At 44.8% G+C, this 24,531-nt stretch overlaps 1 protein-coding gene and 1 long non-coding RNA gene across 5 annotated transcripts in view; one reads left to right on the top strand and one right to left on the bottom strand.

Moving 5' to 3' along the window:
* Nucleotides 1–47: 47 nt before the first annotated feature.
* On the top strand, nucleotides 48–19,596 carry LOC148124393 (uncharacterized). Its single transcript, XR_015740422.1, has 3 exons — nucleotides 48–191; nucleotides 4,745–4,841; nucleotides 18,019–19,596. It is a non-coding gene; the product is annotated as an uncharacterized LOC148124393 (long non-coding RNA).
* The window catches only part of FBXL19 (F-box and leucine rich repeat protein 19), a 37,772-nt gene continuing 21,943 nt past the window's right edge, over nucleotides 8,703–24,531 (bottom strand). For 3 of the 4 annotated variants that reach the window (XM_026721103.2, XM_087918235.1, XM_026721105.2), the window contains 5 exons: nucleotides 22,907–23,619; nucleotides 19,773–19,936; nucleotides 17,423–17,584; nucleotides 15,377–15,595; nucleotides 8,703–13,478 (listed from right to left, as the gene is read on the bottom strand). In XM_026721103.2, coding sequence (XP_026576888.1) covers nucleotides 13,261–13,478; nucleotides 15,377–15,595; nucleotides 17,423–17,584; nucleotides 19,773–19,936; nucleotides 22,907–23,619 — 1,476 coding nt within the window. In that variant the 3' untranslated portion in view covers nucleotides 8,703–13,260. Of the gene's footprint in view, nucleotides 13,479–13,834; nucleotides 13,958–15,376; nucleotides 15,596–17,422; nucleotides 17,585–19,772; nucleotides 19,937–22,906; nucleotides 23,620–24,531 lie in introns of those variants that run through there. The other variant, XM_087918236.1, reaches the window with a different exon arrangement.

Genomic DNA, 24,531 nt, shown 5'->3' with positions numbered 1-24,531 from the left:
GAGAAGCCGCGGGGAGTTTGCTTCGGGGCTTAAAGGGGAAGCGGCGGCCAGCCGCGGAAGTCGCTTCTCCGCCGGGTTGCTTAGCGGGGACATGGCCAAAGTGCGAGCGATGAACAACACGTAGGGCTGGGAAGCTGAGCAGGTTGGTGGGGATTTGGACGGGAGACCACCAAGCGATCCCCGGAATGCAGGTCGGTGAGGTAAACAGCAAACCCAGCCAAAGCAAACAATCTGAGCAAAGGTGGTGCCGAACCACTTCTGATGAGCATGACAAGAAACACTCTTTAAGATTTTGTCCCAAAGGTGCTTTTTTTTTTTTTTCAAGAAGCAACTAGATGTTCTGATGTCCTTTTTTCTTTGAAGAGGTTTGGCTTCTCATCCAAGAAGCTTCTTTAGCTCTTGGATGAGAAGCGAAACGTCTGCAAAGGAGGAAAAAAAAACCCACCAGAAAGTCCAGTTGCCTCTTGAAAAAAGCGCCTTTGGGACGATGATCTGAGACTCGCCATAGACATGCTTTAAGATTTTACACTCCCACTAAGTAAAAGCAGGAAATCAGAAGATCCAAGTGCATCAAAGTTGGGCAATACCTTCCCCAAACTTGCCAATGTCTTTGGAATTAGGGGAGCTATAGCTCCCCCCCCCCCCCATCCATATTGCAAACTGCAAATGCAGATTTGCTCAGAAATAGCACTCTGTGTCCAGGAAGGATTACTCTGAAGAGGCAATAGAAATGCAGGTGTGATTTTCAACTTGCATACAGCATGTCAGAGGCAGCAGAACAGATATTAGTTAATAGTTAATCATATGAAACGTTTATTCTAAAAATGTACAATGTGGATTTTAAAGGGCAAAGCACCTGCGTGAGTTCTTTGTTGGGTATATTTTAACCATGCCAATTTGAGAATTCCCCAGCCAGCATGTAGTGGTTTGGGGCAGCAACAAATCTTTTTTTCTTGGATATTTCAGCATGGCTAATCGCTTGGTGGTCTCCTTTCCGAGTGTTAGCTACATTGGCCCTATTTAGCTTCTGAGCCAAAACAGGATCATGAACCTATGGCCAAGTGTTTAGATATCTTAAAACTAGAAGTGTGCACAATGTTTCAAGGTGAAAATCTCTTAATCCTTATTCCTGAAATGTCTCCAAATCTGAAATGAGCCTGTTCTCATAATAGTTTTTACAAGGTTGTAGGGGGAACTGAACTTTAGTTTGAGACTGAAATGCATCAGCCATCAAATGGTGAAGGCAGGCTAGAAACCAGGAGTCTGTGAGTTCTAGTCCTGTCTTAGGCGTGAAAATCAGTTGGTTGACTTTGGGCCAATCGCCGGAAGACAGTGAGTTCTAGTCCTGCCTTAGGCATGAAAGCCAGCTGTGCGATGACTTGGATACCAGTCATTTTTTCTCAGCCCAGCCCACCTCACAGGGTTGTTGTTGTGGGGGAAATAAGAGGAGGAAGGTGTGTTGCATATATTTGCTACCTTGAATTGTTTGTAAAAATAATAAAGGTGGGATGTAAATAAATAACATAAACTTGGAAGCCTTCCGCACACCCAAATTAAACTCTTTCTTCCTTGGACTTTCTTGTGACCTCTATTCGAATTCTCAGAGGTGGCTTCTGGCATTTTGAAAGCTGGAGATCAGGTTGCAGAATCCCGCATCCCATGTCTTGTCAAGGAAATCCATCCTCCGTGTCCAAAAAAAAGCACATTTCTCTGCCGCTTCAGTGTTTTATACAGCTATCAATTGTTATTTAAACCAGGCCAATATGAGAAGCCAATCAGAGAGAGAAATCGGAAAAAAGGGGAGAAAACTAGAAAGATCAAATAAATGGGGCAGGAGGGGAACAAACAGGAGGGTTCAAGTTCAAGGAAAGGGAGAAGAGTCTCTGTGCGTGGAATGAAACGAGGTAAGTCAACAGCTTTCAAAACTGGAGTGTATGAATTCAACAGAATTAAACTTGAAACAAGGGCAGATCAATTTCAAACTGTGACTGTTCCCCTGTGGCAGACACAGGAACTGCAGGGAACTTTGAAGAAATTGCCACCCACTGACTGGAGGACAGCTAATATTTGCCATGTTTTCCCCCAGTTTTCCCCCAGTTTATGAAATTCACATCTTGTCTTGTACCATCAACTGAGAAAGGTATGAGCAATCTATCAGATTGGTGGATACAGTCCACCGTGCCTAAATTGCCAGAACAGAAAGAAACAAATGTTGCATTATGCCGTGTCCCCACCTACAAAGTTATACATAACTTCTGGAGGAGGGAGGGGAAATAGTGGAAATTATTTTTTTACACAGTGTATATCCTGTGTGAGTTTATAAACTTATAAGAACACCAGGAGGCAGCATGTGACCTGTTTCCTCCTATTATTGGGACATCAGATGTATACAACCAGATTTGAGGGCAGCCAGTCTGAAATGGTATCCTGTCTCCTGCTTGAGCAGGGGGTTGGACTAGAAGACCTCCAAGATCCCTTTCAGCTCTATTCTGATTGGTTGATTTGAGCCTCAGAGAAAGATTTGGCTACTTGAGTTTGATGAGTCCCAATATAGACTTGGAACTACATATCCACTGCCCCCTGGTGGTCTTTTAGGGCATGGCAACTGTATTTCATCCCAGTGGGACCAACCACTCAACCACTGGATTGTATTGATCAAGCTATGATATCACCTTTCATTCAGAAGCCCAAAGTAGCATACATACAGCTCCTTCCATCAGTTTTCTTGCAGAACAACCACCAGAGTAGATGGTTGGCTGAGGGTGACAGGCCCATGGCAGAAGGTGAAATCCTGACCTCTCAACCCCGTTGTCTTTCATCTTGCTGTAACTTTGTCGCTTGTAACCTTACGATTTATATTGACTGTTTCCTAGTATGATTTGATTGCTGATTGTACCCTATGACTGTCATTAAGTGTTGTATGTTATGATTCTTGATTTTTAACGAATGTATCTTTATGTATACTGAGAGTATTTATACCAAGACAAATTCCTTGTGTGTCCAATCACATTCTGCCAATAAAGTATTCTATTCTATTCTATTCTATTCTATTCTATTCTATTCTATTCTATTCTATTCTATTCTATTGCTTCAATGCCAGTGAGGAGACCCATAAAGCTCCCGAATCTTTCCTGTACCTATTGGTCATCTTGTTTGTTCAAGCTTGATGATGATCGATGTTTCTTGAAGAACTGGATTGAGGAGAAGATCTGAATGTGACTAAAGCAACCACGAGTCTTGCAGTATTATAAATACATAATGATATCATGATTCTGATATAATGTGCCACTGATTGCCATCTACTCATCCAGAGAGATCTCAGCCAGGGCAATATCCAAGCAATGAATTAAAATGGACAGCCTTCCCCCCAAATTAGGCTTCCATAAATGCATTTTGCTTCAAGAGACCCACAGGATTCTTAGTTGTTTCTCTTAACACTCAGGAACCTCACAGAAAAGGTAGAAAGACACAACTGGACATGGGGCACAAGTTCAACCATGAAAACAGGTACACAATGGAGGAGACAGCTGCCTCCAAGACAAGAAAACTTTCTTCTCCATTAGGCTCAATATTGTCCAGATAGGAAGATGGCATCTTAGCAAGATTTCTTCCCCATCCTTACCTGGAGACAACAGAAACTAAACCTTGGTCTTTTTGCTGTCGAGTATGTACTGTTCTATCAAACTACATTAGTTCATGCCTGATTTGAGCAGGTTCCTAGAACTTCATCCTGTAAAGTCAGATCTCCCAGACAGCATTGGTTTGTAGCTTGTCAACCAAGAGACCTTTGTCTTGTTGTGACAGGATACCAATCTGATAGTGCAAAGGAAACGAGTCCTTCTGAAAATTAGAAACACATGCTGCCGATGACTTTTCTTAAGAATTTTCCTTCTTAGCAAAAAACAGAAGTCAATCTGCCTCTACTTCCTCCTTGAGAGGTGAAGAAACAAACTCCTGTGCAATAGTTCTCCATTTTGTTTTGTCCCATCACCACTAATATGGCACCTAGTGTCCATCAGAATTGTTCCCAGCCTGCCTCAGGAAAAACAGATTGAGCTCTGGGCCACTGCTAACATTAGACAATATGAGGCAGGCAATTAGTACAGGTAGTCTTGGGCTTATGACCACAACTGAGCCTACAACTTTTGTTGCTAAGCAAAACAGTTGTTAAGTTTTGTCCCATTTCTAACTACTGTTGTTAAGTACAGCTGAGCAGGTATGGAGAGCCGAGATTATAGGAAGTCCAATTCCTGTTATTCAGGACACTGATTCTAAGCGTTATGCACTTAGAGTGAAAAGCATTGTTAGAGACCCCACACATCCATTTCACAGCCGGTTTCTGTCGCTCCCTTCTGGGTGGAGCTTTCGAAGTATTTCTAGCAGGACTTCCAGATTCTGACATGGCTTTGTTCCCTATGCCCCATTCGGAAAACGCAAAAGATTCGTTTTTCTTCCATGTACATGCTTACATCTGAACTAGACTCTATTGTTTCTCTGTGTCATATATATAGGTATATGCATAATTTTGTATTTATTTATTCTGTCATGTTTATTTAGTGTATATTGGAGTTGATGACCCTTTGAAAGCTGTATGCAACAAAATTTCACTTTAATGTAGGCTGATTAGTGTACATGTCAAAGTGATAATAAAGTTATTCTAAGTTCTAAGTGAATCACTGCAGTTATTATGTTAGTGGCACCGTCATTAAGTGAATCTGGCTTCCTCATGTACTTTGCTTGTCAGGTCGCAAAATGAGATCCCATGACCCATGGATCCCATGACACCCAGGACACATGGATCACGAAACCATGGGGATGCTGCAATGGTTGTGCGAAAAACGGTAAGTCGTTTTTTTCAGTGGCGTTATTTTGAACCGTCTTTAAACAGATGATTGTAAGTCAAGGATACCTGTAGCTAATTTTGAGTTTTCTGAAATGTAGCAATTTTTTCTACAGGTAGTCCTCAACTTATGGAACAATCGAGCCCAACATTTCTGCAGTTAAGCAAGACATTTGTTGAGTTTTGCCCCATCTTACGACCTTTCTTGCTACAGTCGTTAAGTGAATCACCATTGTTGATAAGTTAGTAAGGCAGTTTTGAAATGAATTTGGCTTCTGTCAGAAGGTTGCAAAAGGGGATCACCTGACCCTTGGGGTCACAGCAACGGTCATAAGTATGGACCGGTTGCCAAGCAGCAGGATTTTGATCACATGATCATGGGTCATGGAAAGGTCATAAGTGTGAAAAATGGTCATAAATCACTTTTTCAGGGCCATTGTAACTTTGAATGGTCACTAAATGAGCTGGTGTAAGTCGAGGACAACATGTACTGGGTTGGAATTGTTAGCCAGCGCTAAGCTACCACGACATTATAAACTAGAATAGAAGAATTCTCACATTTCCTCTTTGGCTTAGTCTTCAGTATGTTCCAATTTAAGCAGCTTTGCCTTAATCTGGGAAAGGAGGAAAAAATGCTGTAACAGAATAAGAGAATATAGAATAATAAGAATTGGAATTGACCTTGGAGGCCTTCTAGTAGTCCAACCCCCTGCTGAGGAAGGAAACCCTATATCATTTCATTTATCCACTTGTCTCTGCTATCTTAAAACTAAAAGTTGTTCCATAATGGTTGCCCAATCTCTTTTGAAAAAATTTCCCATGTTGGAGCACCCAATTTCTGAAGGCAATCCACTTCCACTGATTTTAACTGTCAGGAAATTCCTTCTTAGTTCTAGGTTGCTTCTCTCCTTGATTAGCTTCCATCCAGGTTGCTTCTTGTTCTGCTCTCAGGGGCTTTGCAGACTAGCTTGACTTCCTCTTCTTTGTGGGCAGCCCCTGAGCTATAGGAACACTGCTATCACGTCCTTTTTTTCTCTAGACTAGCCATATCCAATTCTTGCACCTATTCTTTACCTTCTACTTCTAGTCCCCTAATCATCTTTGTTGCTCTTCTCTGTACTCTTTCTAGAGTATCAACATTTTTAAAAATATTGTTGTAACCAAAACTGGATTCAATATTCCCAGTGTGGTCTTTACCAAGGCATTATAAAGAGGTAATAACACTTTACGTGATCTTGATTCTATCCCTCTGTTAATGTAGCCTAGGACTTCAAGCATATCTGATCCAGCTTTGTTCTGAATGCATCTCCAAATGGACTGAGAAATATCACAGATTGTAAAATTACACATTAGAGCCGTGCAAATCTCCCCCACAGAATCCTGCGCAATGGATTGGAAACAAGTCTATGAAAGAAGTAGCCTCATTTCCCCCTGCCCCGCTTCAGACCAGCATACAGCAGTTGCCGTCTAAGATGCTCCTGGCTGTGCATGTGCTCACACAGCTGCTTTCTTTCTTTTTCTTCCTTCTTCACTGTGAGGCAAAAAAGGATTGTGTGCACGTAGGCAGAGGAGCAGCTTACAAAGGCTGGGGGGGAAAAAGGAGGTAGCTGCTTAAATAATCCAGGGAAAAGTATTTTGCCCATGCTGCTACCCACTGCAGAATAGTTCTTTGGGAGGACTGAAACAGATCTGTTAGTAGCATGGACCATTGGATTTTCCTTTTATTTTGGCTAAACACCCCCCCCCCACACGCAAATACACATACCCTCTAGTGGGGTAGATTAAATATTGCTTGGAGTTGATTTTCCACATCTCACATGAAAGGGAGAGTGACTGCAAATGATAGTAATAAGCCAAACCTTGCCAAAGCATCACACAACTAACAATGGAAAATTTAAAGAGGATTATTGCTATGTTTTCAATCCCTTTCAACTAGAATCTTAGGTTTTTTTTGGCACACTTGCAACCATTTCTATGTTGGCCACAACTGCACCATCTAAGCCATAGAGCTGAGAAGCAAGGGACCTTAGAGGTAATCTATTCCCACCCCCTGGTTTAAGGCAGGAGATCTTACACCATCCTGGACAAAAGGCTCTCCAATCTATCAATCAACCAACAATCAATACATCCAGTTTTGGTCACCATGTTACAAAAAATATGTTGAGACTTTGGAAAAAGTGTGCAGAGAAGAGCAACTAAGAGGATTAAAGGCCTGGAGAATAAAACATATGAAGAACAGTTGCAGGATTTGGGTTTGGCTAATCTAGAGAAAAGGAGGATTAAGAGTGACATGATAGTATGCTACAAAGAAGGGGGGGGGGTCAACTTTTTTTTCCAAAACACCAGAGAGCAGGAAGAAGAAGCAATGGAAACTAAACGAGAAGAGAAGCAACTTGGAATTAAGGAGGAATTTTCTAACAGTAAGGACAATTAACTAGTGTTAATGTTTTGCCTTCAGAAGTTGTGGGTGCGTCATGACTGCAGGTTTTAAGAAGGTATTGAACTACCACCGGTCTGAAATGGTAGGGTCTCCTGCTTGAGGAGATTGTCTAGATGACCTCTAAGGTCCCTTACAGCTCTAATCTATTCTAAAAATACAAGCCAGGTTCTGCTAAGGCTTGTAATTAGGGTGGATGGTAGGGAAACATTTCAATCTGGGTTCTGCTAATTCAACTTTCAACTGGACCCTAGACACTCTTAGTGACTCCGGACAAGCAGCATTAGAACTCTTTCATTCGTTCTTTGGACTCAAGTGCCAAGACAAAAAGGGAACATGATCAGAAACTGGCCTCCATATGAACAGGCAAGAATTTTTCATTTTCGGCTAAGACCTCAATTCAATGTAGAGGTAATGTAGACAGGTGAAAACGTCAAAATAGTTGTGTCCTTTGGGGAAACCTAGTCAGTTCTTTGGATCTCAAGACATTTTAATTTATTTATGGAACCAAATCACAACCAAAGTGGAGGATGTTGCTGGTACACAATCTAATCAAGTCTGTAAGAGTAGTTAAATTTCCTTATCCTATCTGATCACAGCCTAGACTTCAGAAATCCTGCTGTCATTCCTTTTTGATCCACCGTTCTGCCAATCCAGAACATCAGGCTTGATAAAAATCATGATTAATATGTGGCAAGGCTAATCATGCAAACACATCCAGCATATAGAACGAAGGCCAAAAAGAGGGGCGCTTCTAATTGTTCCTATAATGAATTAAACTACACTGCAGTAGCAGCTGTCATTCCAACCTATCCCCAGAAGGCTGTTGTGAGAAAAGGGATGTTGGAAGGATGCTTTGTCCATCATCCTTGGCTCTTTTCAAGACAAACATTTAATCCAAAACAAAGGCCCTGTCCTCCTCTCTTGAATTTCCTTTAGGAAATGGCTAATTTTGGTGCAAATATAATATGGAAAACCTTGTCATCGCATGTTGTGACTCTTACTGCAAACGACAACTGTCAGAAATCTAACAGAGGCACTCCTTAAAGAATCGGGGTACCGATTCACACCTAAGGCTTCCCTTCAATTTTAAAATTCTGATTAAAGGTACCCCCTATTCCATCAGTCTCAAAGCAGAATTCTCAAGACAGCACGCTAATAATAACAGAAATGAAAGAACAAAATAAAATCTTTGAAAAAACTAAAAGAAGAGTTTATAAAAAAATATTTCCAGAAAATATAAAATAGAAACCCATGGAAAATTAAAAAAGAAAATAATAATTAACATTCCCCCCGAAACATTTTTTTTTTAATTCACAACATTTCTTTGTAAGGAGATAGAACTGAATATATGCTTGAATGTGCATGGTATGTGTGTAAAAGGAAGGGGAGGGAATAATGAAAAACAGGCTTTTAAGATCAAAACACTTTCGTTTTTTTGATTATTTTTTTTGTTTATATAGCAAACAGTTATTATACAATAATAGAACCCCTGAAATTCAGATTGGAACCTGGTCTCACGTCCCCCTCCCTCCCCACTTGTAGAGTCCCTTGGGGCCAGGATGGAGATGTGCAGATTAAACATCACGGAGACACATCGCTCCAAAAACTGGATTTTTACATTTTTATTTCACCCCTTGCTTTCTTTCCCATCCCCAGCAGTCTTTGCCTCAATTTCTAAGTGAGGAACAGTTAAGAGTCTATTGAAGATTAAAGTTGTAGCTGGAGGATAAACAATTAATCGGTGGGAGATGATGGTGGTGGTGGAAATATAAGCTTTGGTCCACTGAGTTGAGGGGATGCGCTCGGCGTGTTTGTGCGTGCGTTTCTGTGGGCCGGGGAGACCTATGGAACAGCTCAGCATTACCCAACTTCTCTAAGGGATGGTGGACCACAATATCTACCACTTGCAGCCAACGAACAGGCTGGTTGAAAACACCAGGATGTAGACTCCAATACATCGGAGGTTCAAGATTGATGGGAGTCTTGGAATACTTTCTGAAGCTACATCTGTGGGGAGGGGAGACACCAGACATGTTTCTCCATGTTCCTTTTCCATTGGGATTGAGAGACGGGCCTGCACCTCTGATGCAAGCACCTGTCTTTGGAGTGGTAATGGGTGAGGAAAATTGAGGTGAGGGTTTGGGCGATGGAGCGGGGGTGGGGGGGCGATCACTTGTGTCCATCTCTATCCAGCACTGAGCCACAGATGCCTCTCCGCACTGGTCCAGTGGGCTTCCCGCCCAATATGTGCAGTCCCTAAAGCAGCAGTCTAGAGCAGGAGTGGGCAACGATGGCCCCTTTACCACCTGTGGACTTCGACTCCCAGAATTCCTGAGTCAACATGGCTGTCTCAGGAATTCTCAGAGTTGAAGTTCACGGATCATAAAAGGACCACAATTTGCCCACCCTTTCTCCAGAACAATAATGCAACCCTGGGATGACATTCCCACATTTTTCCCTCTCACTCTTCACCGTTTCTTTTTAAACCTGAGGTATTTTTCTTTTCTTTTTTTTTTTCAAGAGTTAAAACATCCATTAAAAAAAACAATGGTAAAAATAATAATAAACAAACCTCAAAAGATATGCTTGAAAAGAGCATTTCCCTTGGCTGCTGCCACTCTCCTTCTGAGAAGTGGACTACAGGAGGGTCACCAGGGCAGGTCCCCCCCCCCAAAATACCTGGAGCTAGATGGCTCTTCCCTCTTAGTGTATACATCTCCTTTTACATGAAGGAGAAATGAAGAGTGGAGGCCCAAAACCGACAAGGAGGCTTGTTATGTGGAATGAAACCCAGTTTCCTTGTTTGCACCATGTGGGAGTGTGGGAATGGGATGTGGGCTGGACCACTAAATTGAGGACAGGCCATACAGTACATGTTTATGCTGTGCCATAAGATCTGGAAGAGACCCACTGACACCCTCCCTCAAATATACAACATTTCCACCAAAATGTAGCCCCAAAGCCTCCACTCCTCAAAATTGTTTAATACTTGCTCTGTAAGAGTTTTGAGTAAAGGAGAGAACACTCCTAGGCAGAAGGGAAAAAAAGAAAGAAAGAAAGAAAAGCTCCAGAAATGGAGGTGAAGGAGGAAAAATTAAGATACCTTGGCCCTCTTTGGTTAATGGAGTGAGAGGGAAGGACTTTGTTGAATCAGACAAATGAAAAAAAACAAAAAAAACAAAACCAATTTTCTTAAAACAATAAAAAAAGCACCCAATAGAACTGTAAAAATAATAATAATAAAAAAAACACAACCCAACACCGAAAACCTCGCCTCCGATTCCACAAGCTATCGCTGCGTTTTTTTCAAGTAATGCTTTAGTAATAAATGAACGTTCAAGTATATATTTAAAAGAAAAATAAAATAAGATACGTGACCAAATTGAAAATCAGTCTTGTGCCATCCTCCCCTCCCTAATGCATACAGAAAGGTGGTGCGTGTCTGATGCCATCTGAAAATCCAGATGAAACACAGGGTGAGAAGGAAGGCGGGCAAGGTGAGGGAGGAAAAAGAAAGAGAGAAAAAGAGAGAGAGAGAGGAAAGGGAAGGGAGAGAAGAAGGGCTTTTGAAGGTAAAAAACCACAACAACCCCGTTCTAGCCAAGAGAGGAGGCTTTCTGGACTGGATGAACTATTCCTTTTGCTGCACTTCCCCAATGCAGTCCAGACTGTTTCTAACAATACAAAAGGACAGCAAAATAATAAAATAAAAAGGAGCGGGGATGGTGGAAATCAGAGATAAGAGAAGAAATGAAAGAGTGAAAGCGAAATGGACAGAATTGGGCACCTTTAAGAGAGAAGGAGTCCCCCACTTGACCCCAAAGACGGATGTGGCCAAAGGGACGGAGAGAGCAGCATTGTGCTCCCGCCTCCAAGCAGAAGGAGCAAAGACGACCGACAAAAGGCCCAGCGTCGATCCAGGACATTCGTTTTGCACCACTTTTCTTTTCTACAGTATTTCTCTCCCCCCCACCTTTAAGAGAAGAGAGGGGGGTGGGTGGGAATCCCACATGCATACATACCCAAACACACATACACACGCACACCCGAACAACTGGACGGAAGGGGCGGGGTTTCAAGTTTGAGATTCGGAGGCAGTGGAGAGCGGCTGGAATTAAGAGAAGGCCCGGCCAACTCCTGCGCAACAATAATTGGCACTGTGGGTAAGGAACGCAGGCAGGATTCCCGCCCCCCCCCAGCTCCCCCTCCCCCCCGGTCCCCAAAGTGGTTATTAAAGCTTATGGTCCAAAAGAATAAAAGCCAATGAATGGGAAGGGAAGTTCGGATGGAAAGCTGCGAGGATTTCTCCTGTCCAGAATCGAAAAGGAAGAATTTGAAGAAGAGAGGAGAAACGGGAAGAACTGACTTTTCTGGGGAGAAGTGCGGGGAAGCCTTGGGGCAAAGCGCTGGGCACAGAAGGTGGGACAACAGAGCTGCACGATCCATCCAGCCTGCCAAGGTGGGATGAAAACAGCCTGGGAGGAAATTTCCTTCAGGAAGAACCCAGAGGCCTAATAGAATACTGTAGAGTTGTTTTTGTTTTTCAACCTCAACAACTTTTAAGACGTGCAGAGTTCAATTCCCAGAATTCATGCTGGCTGGGAGATTCTGGGAGTTGAAGTCCACCCACCTTAATCGTTGAGAAAAACTGTGAGGAGCAGACGCGTTGCCTGAGGGGGCCTGGAGGGAGAGGGAAGAGAGGACTGTTAAGGCCTCTCCTCCAAAGAAGGATCCCAAGCCATGCCAAGCGAGACAGATGGTTTAGCTCCTCCCTTTCACACATGCCAAGTTTACTCCTTTCTTTTGGACAAAGTATTCTGCCTTGCCCCTCTGCTTGGCGAGGGATTCCGTCCACACGGGTGGCTTGCGAGAGCATGCATATGTAGGTTTAATGCGTAAACAAGACAGCAGCAGATACACTGTGCATATAAAAAGCAGCACATATGTTTCACGGTGTGGGCATCCACATCTGGCGGGGCTGCATCTGCCCAGGAAGCCTCAGCTGTATACTGGGATCAGCTGGGAAGGAGAGTTAGGAGAAGAAAATCTAAGGGGAAGGGCACCTTTAGAGATGTTTTCTGGCCTCCCACTGGTGGGGGAGGGGAGAATTAGGGGAACAACGGGCACCGATGCAGGAAGCAGATCAAATGGATGTGCTGGCTCCAGAAACTATCCGGTGCTGTGGAAAAGAGAGACAGCGGTAGAGGCAGGAGGGAGCCCCAGCAGATACACAGCTGGGAAAAAGACAGGCCAAAGGAATCCCGAAATCAGCTGCCTGGTTCTTGCTTGGCCCCCTTGGAAAACCACACTGCAGATGCACAACTGGAGAGAGAAAGCTGGGGAAAGGAACTGGGTGGGCAGACTGACAAGCACGCACACGCACACACACAAGCACCCTTAAAAAATCATCAAGGCAGCATGTGGGAGGGGCGGAAGGACTGATGAGGTTGGAGTGCACATTTGCATTGGGCGAGGAACGGCGTAGGAAAAAAACGTAATATATCCGACCCCGTCGAAGAAGCTGCCTTCCTCCCGAGCCAGCATTTCAAGGCTGAATGTCAATTCCCACCCTCCCCTGCCCGCCCCGAGATAGCAGGGTGTACCAATGGTGGCACAGGAGGACATTTGGAAGCGTGGGGGAGGGGGAGAGGGGGGGAACGACGCAGTGCATGATGGGAGGAATATGCATTTCCCCAGCTTTGTAAAGCGACAAGGCTACCTCGGACCCCACTTACTCCCCGGCTGTCCAGGAACAAGTGGATTGAGCAGAAGGCCACCTGGCCCTCAGCAGGCCAGGCCTGGGGAAGGGGGAACGACACCCCCTCCTCCCCGGCACTCTCTTTGCTGCACAAGTAAGGGGGTGGAGATGCCACTCCGGTTCAGTGCATGGCTTTAAGTAAAAAAGGTTCTCTCAGAGTCCGTTTCTGACGGTCGGATTAGTGAAGCTGAGTCTTTCTGCGCCTCCACCCCAGAGCGAGTATTAGCTGTCCTTCAGCAGCAATTTCTCCTCAGGGCAACGAAAAGGAGGTGAGGATGTGCCGGAAGCGGGGGGCACGGCGCCACTGTTGGAGACCGAGTCCTCGGCGAATCGGGCACAGGCCTCTGTCGTGATGTGGTGACAGGAACGCAGGTCGATACGGGAGAGGCGTGGACAGCGGCGGAAAAGGGGCAGACACTGATCCGTCAGCCGGTTACATCCTATCAGGGAAGGAAGAAGAAATAGCTGTAGCACTTAAGACTTATACACCACCCCGCGCTACTTTACAGCAGGGGGTCCCCAACCCCTGGTCTGGCAGCATGCCAGAAACACGTTCGCACAAACAAGTGGAGCAGGATGCAGGAAGCATGTGAAACCATGCCCCTTCCGGTCCACAGAGAAACCTCTCTTCGCGGAACTGGTCCCTGGTGCCCATAAGGTTGGGGGCCAGTGCTTTAGAGCACTCACTTGATGTCAGTGTATTGCCAACAATCTGGGTCCTCATTTTACCGACTCGGAAGGATTTAAGGCTGAGACAACCATCAGGCTCGAACTCCAGGCTGGGGGCAGAGTTTGCCTGCAATACTGCATTCTAACCTCTGCGACACCAAGGGTCCTCCAGAACAGGAAGCCATGAAGTAACATTGGTTTGAGACCATTTTCTGAGATCACAAGATAGCACTGGTTTGTTCAGATCCTACTGTGGGGAGATGGGGACTGGCTCAGGAAGCTGGGCAGGAATTGGGGCTGCTTTTACAAGGGGAAAGACAATTCGGCCCTACAAATAAGCAACAGCCTCATTCGTAGGAATGTAGACAGGGGGTAGGGTGGCGGTGGCACAGTGGGATAATGTCATGGCCACTACAAGTAGCTCTCAACCTACAATCATAATTCTGCCTGGAATTACGGTGGTAAGTCATAATGGTTATTAAGCAGATTTGTTTAATAATCATGTGGTTTGCTTAATGACTGCCATAAAAAGTGCTGTAAAACCGGGTCTGGCTTGATTTACGACTGCAACAGAAGCTCCAGTCCCAATAGTGAACCTAAATCAAGGACTACCAACACTGTCCAAAGTCCCTACCTGGTAATGGGACCTGGAGAAGAGGCAACAGGGAGAAAAACAGGGGTTGTAAAGGTGCCATGGAAGAAAAAAAAAATGATGGAGACTCATTGGGACAGATGTTCAACTCCTTAACCACTGCGCTTTTCTTCTCTTAGGAGGCTGCATCATTTTGGTGCCCACTCAAGCAGAAGAGATGGAATTGCTAGTACCATGTTTCCCTGAAAATAAGATTCTGTCTTATAAAAAAATTTTGCCACTAAAAAAGGCAGCAGGCCTTATTTTGGGGGAGATGTCATCCACTGACTAACCTCACTTTTTTTGTTGTTGAAAAAAAGTTTTATTGACTTTAACGAACAAAAACACATAAAACATGAAACATAAAACATAAAAGCATCATCCTCCTTCATAAATTTACAGACAGTGTATCGGTTGGTTTACCACTTTTTTTTGTGCATCCATTTCATAGTCTCCATTGTAGTTATATGACATAATAGCTCATATTATAAATCAACAATTATATAGCCTGATATCATTACTAAACAATCATTTGACTATAATTTTGTTAATTCACACTTTAACGAGATAACTATAATTTACTTAATTTATTTTACAACTACCCTCACTTTTGCGTGTCGCCCCCAGCCTCCTTTCCGCTGTCAGAGGCCTTCAGGAACTTCTTTTTCTGCGACTGGCAAGGCTTTTCTGAAGGCCTCTGCAACCGATAACAGAGCTCCAGATCGCTCTGGAGCTCTCTTATCGGCTGCAGAGGCTTTCAGGAAAGCCTGCCAGCCTTGAAGAAGAAATGGGCCAGAAAGGCAGGTGTTGGGGTGTGCATGGCCTGGCTGCAACTGTCTGAAGGTATTAGGGTAGCGCCATACCCCACATCCCCACCCTAGCTTACTTTTTACCTGTGCACCTTGGAGTGGGCGGGATATTAATTAGGGCTTATTTGGAGGGTAAGGCTTACATTGGGTACACATGTAAAAATCAAGGTAGGACTTACTTTCAGGGTAGGTCATATTTTTGGGAAAACATGGTAGGGATTCGACTCACCGGTGAGGTTGAGTTCAGCGAGTGTCTCTCGGAGTGGAGAATTAGCAGCGGTCAGCAGGTTAACAGACTGGTCACCTACATGGTTGCAGTGGCTCAGGTCCAGTTTGGCAAGCTGAGGGGTGTGCCGGATTACCAAGCGTAGAGATGAATCTGTGATGTCCAGACCGGAGAGCCGTAGTTCAGAGACATTCTGGAGCCGGCCCCGGCTGTCTGTGTTGCCTAGCAAGGTGAGAATAGAGAAGGGAATGGGACGAGATGGGACCTCAGCCCTAAATGGCAGATGCATGACTTGGAAAGCATGTTTTAACAGGCTTGGGCAAAACAGCACACGTTTGTTTCACTGGAGTCGATCAGATTTTTTCCCCTGAAACAAAGAAGCCATCCAGCTCTCTGAAATCAAGTGAATTAAATCAAAACTGCCTTTGGGCAGAATTGCTTTGGGATCATTCACACTGTCCATGAGGGTTTGCCATGCTCCGACAGGGCTCCAGGTGAAGGACCTCCAGTGCACAATGCATTCCCAGCCTGGAAGCACTCAACCAGCAGTGCAGGGAAGGATCCTCTTAGCCTTCTCCCATACCTTTAAGCCCTTGCTCATCTCTTCCCTACAGGAGGGCCATGAAAGGAGATTTTCCACCCTGCTGCCTCTCCCAGCCACTTGCCTTTAAAAGCAGCTGCAGGGTGAGTGATATCCCACATGTGCTGAGGAAGCTGCACGCTAACCACCCCTAGCAATTTTAGTAGCCCAAACTTGAAGGCTCCTCGGGGCATGGAAAGGACACCGGGCTTGGTGCCTCAAGCAAGCATGCAGCAGCAGCAGCAGCACCTGTGGCTGTTCAGGTCTGGGACACCCGAGTTCACAGTTCAAGAATTCAGACTCAGCTACTCCAGCCTGCAGTGCCCCCAAAGGCCCCGACATGAGCTGAGAGATTTCTGAGACACAATAGCTGGGTTGGAGATAGCAGGCAATCCTATGCCAGAAGGGATCAGCATCAAGATTTAGTGTGCAGAGAAGTCTCTAAGGCTGGGCTCTATCGCCAGATAAAGAAGGATTGGAGCTTAGCACTACTGGCCCACGGAGCAGAGTAGCCCAGCAGCTGTGCCAGGGCCTCACAAAGGGGTAGACCAGAAGGTTTGCAGAATAATCGACCTACATTTTGTCTAAATATGAGGAAAAACTTCTTGGTGGACAGATCTGTATGCCTGTGGATTTTCCATTTCTAGAGTTTTTGAAGAAGAGGCTGGACAAGCCACTTCCCAGGGATGGCTTAACAGGTTCACCTGGGTGTCGTAGAGGACTTTGCTGGAGGATCCCAGTCATTCCTTCTGATTTTACCATATCCGTAGGAGATGACCAGGCTGACCCCAAGGGAGGCGTCAAATGTGTCATGAATCCCTTTGCACCCATGAGATATCTAAGTCCAGACCCTTGAGAATTCCTTATTTACCACCAAATTGCTTTCAACGTTAATAGTTTATTAATAGATTCTTGTAGAGAGCTTAAAACTGATAATAAATCTTTATTTCCATTTACCCAGGTGTCCTGACTTCTCTGGTGCTTGACAGTACCCAACATCTTTAACACAAAGGCCCACATAACACTCTGAATCATAAACTGCCCCTACTATGGGCTGCGTTGTGCAATACGAGAGGTGAAAATGGGAATGGCTAGTTTGCAACTCAGTGTGCTATTTGAGTACAGCCGATGTTGGTTCAAGTCAGAGCAGGGGCTGACAATTTTTCTAGAGGCTTATAATCGGCCTGCTACCAGAACCGCTTTTAAAGACTGGCAAAGCCTTGAGAGATTTCATGCAGCAACGTCAACATCCCACAAGATTTCAGCTGTTCTTACATGCGGGTATTTTACAAAAAAATCTGTGGAAAGGAAAGGAAAAGAAAGAGGGCGCCAGAGGGTATGTTTGGATTGCCTTGCAGGTTTTCCCACTTCCTTGGGATGTGAAGAAAAGGTGGTAAAACAGCTACCTAGGTATCCCAGACCTCCCTCCGTCCTAGAGACTGATTTCCCTCCAGTTCAGGTAGCTTTACCAGGCTTGGAATCTGTGGCAGGCAAGAGCAGCTCACGGAGGTGAGAATCCTTGACATCCTCAATCCAACGCAAATCTAGGAGCTGTAGGGAGGTGAAGTTGGCTGTGCTGAGGGCCGACACAGAGCACCAAGAGCAGCCTGTTAGGATGAGCTCCTTAAGGCCTGTTGGGAGAAGAGAACGTTGAGTGGGGAAAGAGAACCTCACAAACCAACTATTCTCTCTCTGCTTCGAAAGAAACCCACGGCTCCTTTCCCCGTATTCACACCACGAACTCATCTTTCTACCCCAAAATTCTGTTTTATGGCTCCCTGCTCACATCCTGTCCTACATGGCAGAATTCCCCAACATTTCTGGCTTTGCAGACCGGGGTGGATGGGAGGGGATAGTTTATGCAAACGGCCACAAGCGCAAGCCTGTGCAGCTCCATTTACATGAGCAAGTGCATGCTCGCCTGCCACTCATGCAAATGGAGCACGCAAACGCATCACAGTCCACTAGTGGGCCATGGCCCACAGGTTGGGGATCCCAGGTCTACCAGGTTTCTGGGAATGCTCCTACTCTTTCTTATGGGCCAATTTTTTTCTTTATCCCACAGACCAAGGTGGCTGCCCTGATTTTACTCTTGTCCTCATATTCCAACCCTTTCCCACAACTGAGCTGCGCAACCTGCGTCAACAACAAGTTCTCAGCCACATGCCGCATCCCTGCCGCCACTTGAGAGGATGCAAGTGAAAAGAAAATCATCACAGGATTCAGAGCTATCAAACCTCATCAAACCTTCCCAGTCCAAACAGACAGCTTGAGATTGTGGCTCTGGCCACATGCAGAAAAGCAGCAGCGTTCTCAACCAATCAAACAAAACAGAGCTGGAAGGGACCTTTGAGGTCTTCTAGTCCAACCCCCCTGCACAAACAGGAGACCCTGTGCTATTTCAGACAAGGGACTATCCAGTCTCTCCAGTCATTATGCCGTCTTGTAAATTTGCAGGATTCTTTTTTTGTTTTGCTGTGTATAGATATATCCTTGAACTAGACTGTGATATTTCTCTGTGTCATCTATGTGTGTGTCTGAGGGTTTATGCTTAATGCTTATCTTTTGAGAGATGAATGCAACGAAATTTCATTTTAATGTATGTTGATTATTTTATATTTAAAGTGACAATAAAGTTTTGTTTTATTCCATTCCATTGCATTCTTTCTTAAAAGCCTCCAGTGATGAAGCACCCACGACGTCTGAAGACAAGTTGTCTTCTCTGGTAAGAAGTTTCTCCTTAATTCCAGGTTGTTCCTCTCTTTGATTAGTTTCCACCCCACCACCAGCACCACCTGTCATTTGAATTAGGGCACCCAGGGTCATCACTGCAGTGGAAATTAGCCTGGCACAGGTTCTTTGCTTCTTGAATTTGTTTCAAATTAAGAATTTCCCGTGCCCAGAAATTCTGTCTATCTGTCCCTTGTCCTTTGCCTAGACCGTTCAATTACCTTTTGGTATATCCAGATTAACAGAAAGTGCAGGGCCTTCAGACCACAAAAAACCTCACTCCCAATCCTAAGGGGTTTAGCCAACTTAGATAGAGAAAGCCTCAAAGACTTTGTTCAGGTTTAAACAAAGCCACCTGATTCACTTTTCCTCAATTAAATATGCTGAGTTGAATAACCTCTGAAATTTACATTTCTTGATTCAAACACATCCCTGTTCCAAATGGAATTCAAATCTGGTGAGATTTGTTTTCACTAGAACTAGTCCTCGCCTTACGACCACAACAGAACCCAAAATTTGTTGCTAAGTGAGACATTTGTTAAAGGGAATTTTGCCTTTCTTGCCACAGTTGTTAAGTGAATCATTGCAGCTGTTAAGCGAGTAATAGTTTGTAAGTGAATCTGGCTTCCCCACTGACTTTGCTTATCAGAAGGTCACTAAAGGGAACCACAGAACCTCAGGACTCTGCAACCGTCATAACCATGAGATGGTTGCCAAGCATCCAAATTTTGATCATGCAACCATGGGGGATGCTGCAACGGTTGTGAGAAAAACCGTCACAAGTCACTTCTTTCAGTGCTGTTGTAACTTGAAACAGCCACTAAACGAATGGTTCTAAGTCAAGGACTATCTGTAGTGATTTTGGCCAGGTTTTTGTTTTTCGTTTTAAACATGTGGGTTCTCCTCTCTGGATGGCATCTGGGAGTTTTGCAGGATTGTCAACCCACTGAAACAACCTGATTTGGAAATGTAAGTGCTGCAAATGGGGGGGCTTAGCCAATAAGGAAGCGTTGGCTACCAACCTTCCTCTCTCTCTCTCTCTCTCCCTTAAGCCTCTCCCCCCCACCTCCCAATTCGTCCCCCAAATACCTTGCAACCTGTTCAGAAGCCACATTAGCTGCTTCTTAGAAATGTTGGTCCAGCTCAGATCAAGACTGGCTGGCTGTCGTCGGATGATTCCGCTCAGCATGGAGGGAGTGATAGATTTCCGATGGCTCAAGTCAATGTATGTCCAAAGCCGCTTGTCACAGCACCTGGGAGGAAGGAAGCATAGCCAAAAGGAGGCAAGGATTCATTGAGCTCCAGAATCATTAGAGTTGGAAAGAATTACAGGTAGTTCCCGGTTTATGGCCGCAAAAGAGGCCAAAATGTCTACTGTTAAGAGAGACATTTATTGTTCTTCTTCTTCCGTCATCGGACGCTGGTGATCATGTTGGCGATCCTATCGGTTAAGTGTCTTTCCCACCCCCATTTTACGACTTTTCTTGTCACAGTTGTTAAGTGACTTGCAGCAGCTGATAAGTTAGCAGCCCGGTCGTTAACTGAATCTGGCTTCCCCATTGACTTTGCTCGTCAGACGGTCGCAAAAGTTGATCACATGACCTTTGGGACATAGCCAACGTCATAAGTATGAACTGGCTGCCAAGCATCTGAATTTTGATCACAGGATTATGGGGATGCTTGCAAAGCTCGTAACTGTGGAAAACGGTTGTAAGTCCTTTTTTTTCCAGTGCCGTTGTAACTTTGAATTGTCACAGAACGAACTGCTGTTAAATCAAGGACTACCTGCATTTCTGATTCCTCAGCGGCAGAATCCAAATGAAAGCATCCCAGAGAGATGGCTGTCCAGCTTCCATCTGAGTGCACGCATTAAAAGTCTCCCACCACGTCTGCGGGTGGCTGCTTCCATTGCTTTAACTGCTGTTACAGTTAGGAACTTTTATCCTAGCAATTGAATTGAAATCTGCCACCTTATAGGTTAAATCCAATATTTTGGCCCTGGACTCTAGGATGCTTTGGTTCTTAAGTGTTATCTTTTCAGGTACTTGAATGCTACAATATCCCCATCTTTTCTGAAGGGCAACCCTACCCAGATTAATCAGCCACTCTCTTATTTTCAAATCCCCTAAAATTTTTTTTTGCTGTTCTTTGTAGTTACAGTGTGGTTCCCCAAACGAAACAGGGTGTTCAAAACAGTCCTGAACAGAGCAGGATAAAAGAAAACAATTCCTTCCCATGATTTGAAAATTACACCTCTACTAATAGCGCTCCAAACCTGCACCTTTACATCTATTTGCTGGTTCATCATAGAAAATCTTTTTCAGAAGTTGTTTTTACCAAGCCAGATATTCTCCTTTCCACCCTTGAACATTTGATCTTTTTGAACAAATTTTAACTTGTTTGGGTTAAAATTCATTCTTAAAGTTTTCAGTAGATTTGTTCCACTTTATCAAGGCTGAATTTTGTTTCTCAAAGATATATATGACAGAGTCCGTTTCTTGGCTGTGCTAACTGCATTTTTGTGTGGTTTTTTTTTTTTGCCAGCTGCTGTATACATATGTTTTTTGTACACCCTTTTTTACCTACTTTTAATATACTTAAGTCTTCCACGCATTTGAAATGGTCCTATCAATCTAATAAAATATACAAAATAAATACATTACTCATAAAAAATATAAAAAAAGTAACTTTTGCCCTGGCCCCATCTGTTACTGGGGTGCCTGGTCTCTGACATGCTATTTAAAATGCAAACAATCTGCATAAAAGTTATATATCCCTCAATTAAAGCTTCGATTCATTAATAACCATATTATATTCAGAGGGAACACAAAGTTATTCAGAAGCAGGTACATAAAAGATTGCCTTTATCTATTGGTACGATGCTGTTGAGGTCAGCTGGAGCAGAACCATTTATATGACATACTATTATAGAAATAAGTCTTCAACTTTGACACGCTGTCTGAGCCAGGTAGTTGGTCACCGGGAACAGAGGTTTAGCCTTCTGAGCTTTCAGAGTTGTGCTGGACATCCACGGGGAACTTCTCCCTCACCTTTCTGTTCACCTGAGGATGAACTCCAAGATGAGCCCCAAAGCTCAGAAGACTAAACCTCTGCTCCCAGTGACTGACCCCCAACATTATCCTGGGACACATGCATTTGCCTTCATTTGTCAGTTTTTAATGTTGTTAAAGGTTGGCTTCATCATGGGTTCCTGGGTATATGAGCTGTGGTGGTACAGTGGTTAGAATGCAGTATTGCAAGCTAATTCTGTTGCCTGCAGATCGAATCCCACCAGGCTCAAGGTTGACTCAGCCTTTCATCCTTCCGAGATCAGTAAAATGACGACCCAGATTGTAGGGGGAAAACATCTAGACTCTGTCAATGGCATAGAAAAGGTTATAAAGCAGGGTGAAGCGGTATATAAGTCTAAGCGCTATTGCTAACTCTGCCCTCTGCCAGGAGTTTGATTCTGACCGGCTCAACGTTGACTCAGCCTTCCATGGTTGGTAAAATGAGGATTAAAACTGTTGGGGGCAGTATGCTGACTCTGTAAACCGCTTAAAGAGAGCCGTAAAGCACGGTGAAGGGGTATATAAGCCCAAGTGCTATTGCTATACACACTTGCCATTTTTCTCCCTCCCTTCCTCTCTGTTCAAAGAATGTGCTTGTTGAACCCGAGAGCCCTATGCCGCTGGAAGGAAGGCTGGCCAAACAAACTGGAACAAGACAACCCTGAGATCTGATGCTCAGTGCAAGGAAATGGGCCAGATGTCAGCTTTGAAATTCAGCTGCCACATAATGGGGGAGGGGGGGGGAGGAGGAGGAGAGGAGTTGAAAAGTTCAAGGTCATTCTATATGTCATACTAGGAAATTCCAGTTGCAGTTAATTGGTTCCCATGATTTATGAAGTATAGAAGTGGGAGGAGAGAAGGTGGATTCTGTGTAACTCACAAAAATACTTTCACTTTGGGAAATTGCCTTAGACGTACCAGATCTGTTTCTAAATAAATCATTTTGAAAGAATACGTCTCGTAGTGATTGATATCATGGATACTTTCTGGATGGCTTATACCAGGAGGCAGCTGTCAAATTTGATCCCACAGCCTCTTCTCTCAGAGCCACATAGCCTGCTGTGTCGTTCCCTCCATTACTTCTCTTAACTTGCCAGGTCAACCTCTCCCGCCGGCCCACCCACCCACTTGCTCGCTCGCTCACTCACTCACCAACGGCTCCATGTCCGGCATACCCTCATGCAAACGCAGAGCTCCCGATAGCTGAGGTACTGGAAGACGGCCAACCAAATGTCCCTCTGCATGATATGGTCAGAACCGCTGTCCAAGGGCAGGGAGTCGGGTTCAGGGCTGTCTGGGGGAGGCCGGATCACGTGCCTCTCCAGCTGCAGCAGGGGTTTGGGAGGGGACGGCACCAAAGGCCAGTTCAGAAACTGAGTCCGGGCCACCATGCGGAGCCCCGTCTGTCCAGCAGGCCGGCTGGCTTTCCGGCCTCCCGCCTGCTGCTTGGCCCGTTCACTCCCCCTGCTGGACGGGCGATGATTGTTCTCCTTCTCCTGAGAGTTCCCCCGAGCTTTGGGCTGCTTCCCGTTACGTGTTGTCTCCGAGCCACCATTGCGCCGCCCACCCTCCTCTTCGTCCTCCTCCTCGTCCTCCTCGTCCTCACTGGCGCTGAAGCCCAGGGCAGCCAAGCGCTGCGAACGGGTGGTTGGGGAGTTGGCTCGGCTCGACACCCCTCCGCTAGAACCGTCGGAGCCCCGTGAATCCGTGTCCGAATCCGAGTCTGAACTGGAACTGGAACTGCTGCTGTTCTTCACCCGCTCCAACATCTGGCACATCTGCTTGAAGCGCTCCAACTTCTCCCGCTGATGGGACTTGTCTGTCTGGGCAGAGGGCTCCAAAGGCCCAGGTGGTCCCTTTGGTTTCTGGCAGGAAAGGAAAGAGCGGGGAGAAAAACTTCACAACCTTATTCAATACAGGTCATCCTCGACTTACAACTGTTCTTATCATGACTGTCAAAAGTTACAAAGGCACTGGAGTGACTTAGGACCATTTTTCACACTTATGACCGTTGCAGCATCCCCAGGGTCATGTGATCCAAATTCAGGTGCTTGGGCACTGACTCATATTTATGATGGCTGCAGTGTCCCCTGGGGTCATATGATCAGTTTTTTTGCGACTTTCTGACAAGCAAATTCAATGGGGAAGCCAGATTCTAACCGTGTTACTAACTAAACAAATGCTGCAGTTCACTTAACTACGGTGAGAAAAAGTAATAAAATGGGGCAAGACTCAACTTTACAATTAGATATGGCAGCATCAGAAATTTTGGGTTCAATTGTGGTCGTAAGTCAAGGACTACCACTTAATTTGGCTTTTTATCTCCTCCTTGTAGCTGACAGCACCTGTCTCTCTCCTCAACTACTACAGCTACAGCCGTATTGGGAGGAGGGGGAGAGGAAAATCCCAGGATAGGGAAACAACTTTTAATGTCTTAAATCTTCTCTCTGAATGTTCTTTCCCCTTAAATTAGTCAGCAAAATTAAAACTAGACATTTGGACTCTTAATAGGAGGTATCTTTAGGGTCCCTTCACTTTTACTTGTTCATATAAACCACATGCCCTTCCCAGAAAAACACACACAAAAAAGACAATGGCCGCTGCACTCCAGCCAAGCCTTATCCACACTCCTTTTGATTTTTATGTCGGATATCAACCCACTTTATAAATAAAATTTTTCCAGTATGAGAAAAAGGTGTCTTTTAGTCAGTTTTCTAAATGTGCTAACCATAATTCATGGCTAGATTGTCAAGGTTACTAAGAATGTGTTATCTGCC

This window comes from Pseudonaja textilis, chromosome Z (assembly GCF_049901715.1).
Source record: "Pseudonaja textilis isolate UNSWEBS1 chromosome Z, rPseTex1.2, whole genome shotgun sequence".
In the NCBI taxonomy this organism is placed as follows: Eukaryota; Metazoa; Chordata; class Lepidosauria; order Squamata; family Elapidae; genus Pseudonaja; species Pseudonaja textilis.
This window is presented reverse-complemented; position numbering and strand designations above follow the sequence as displayed.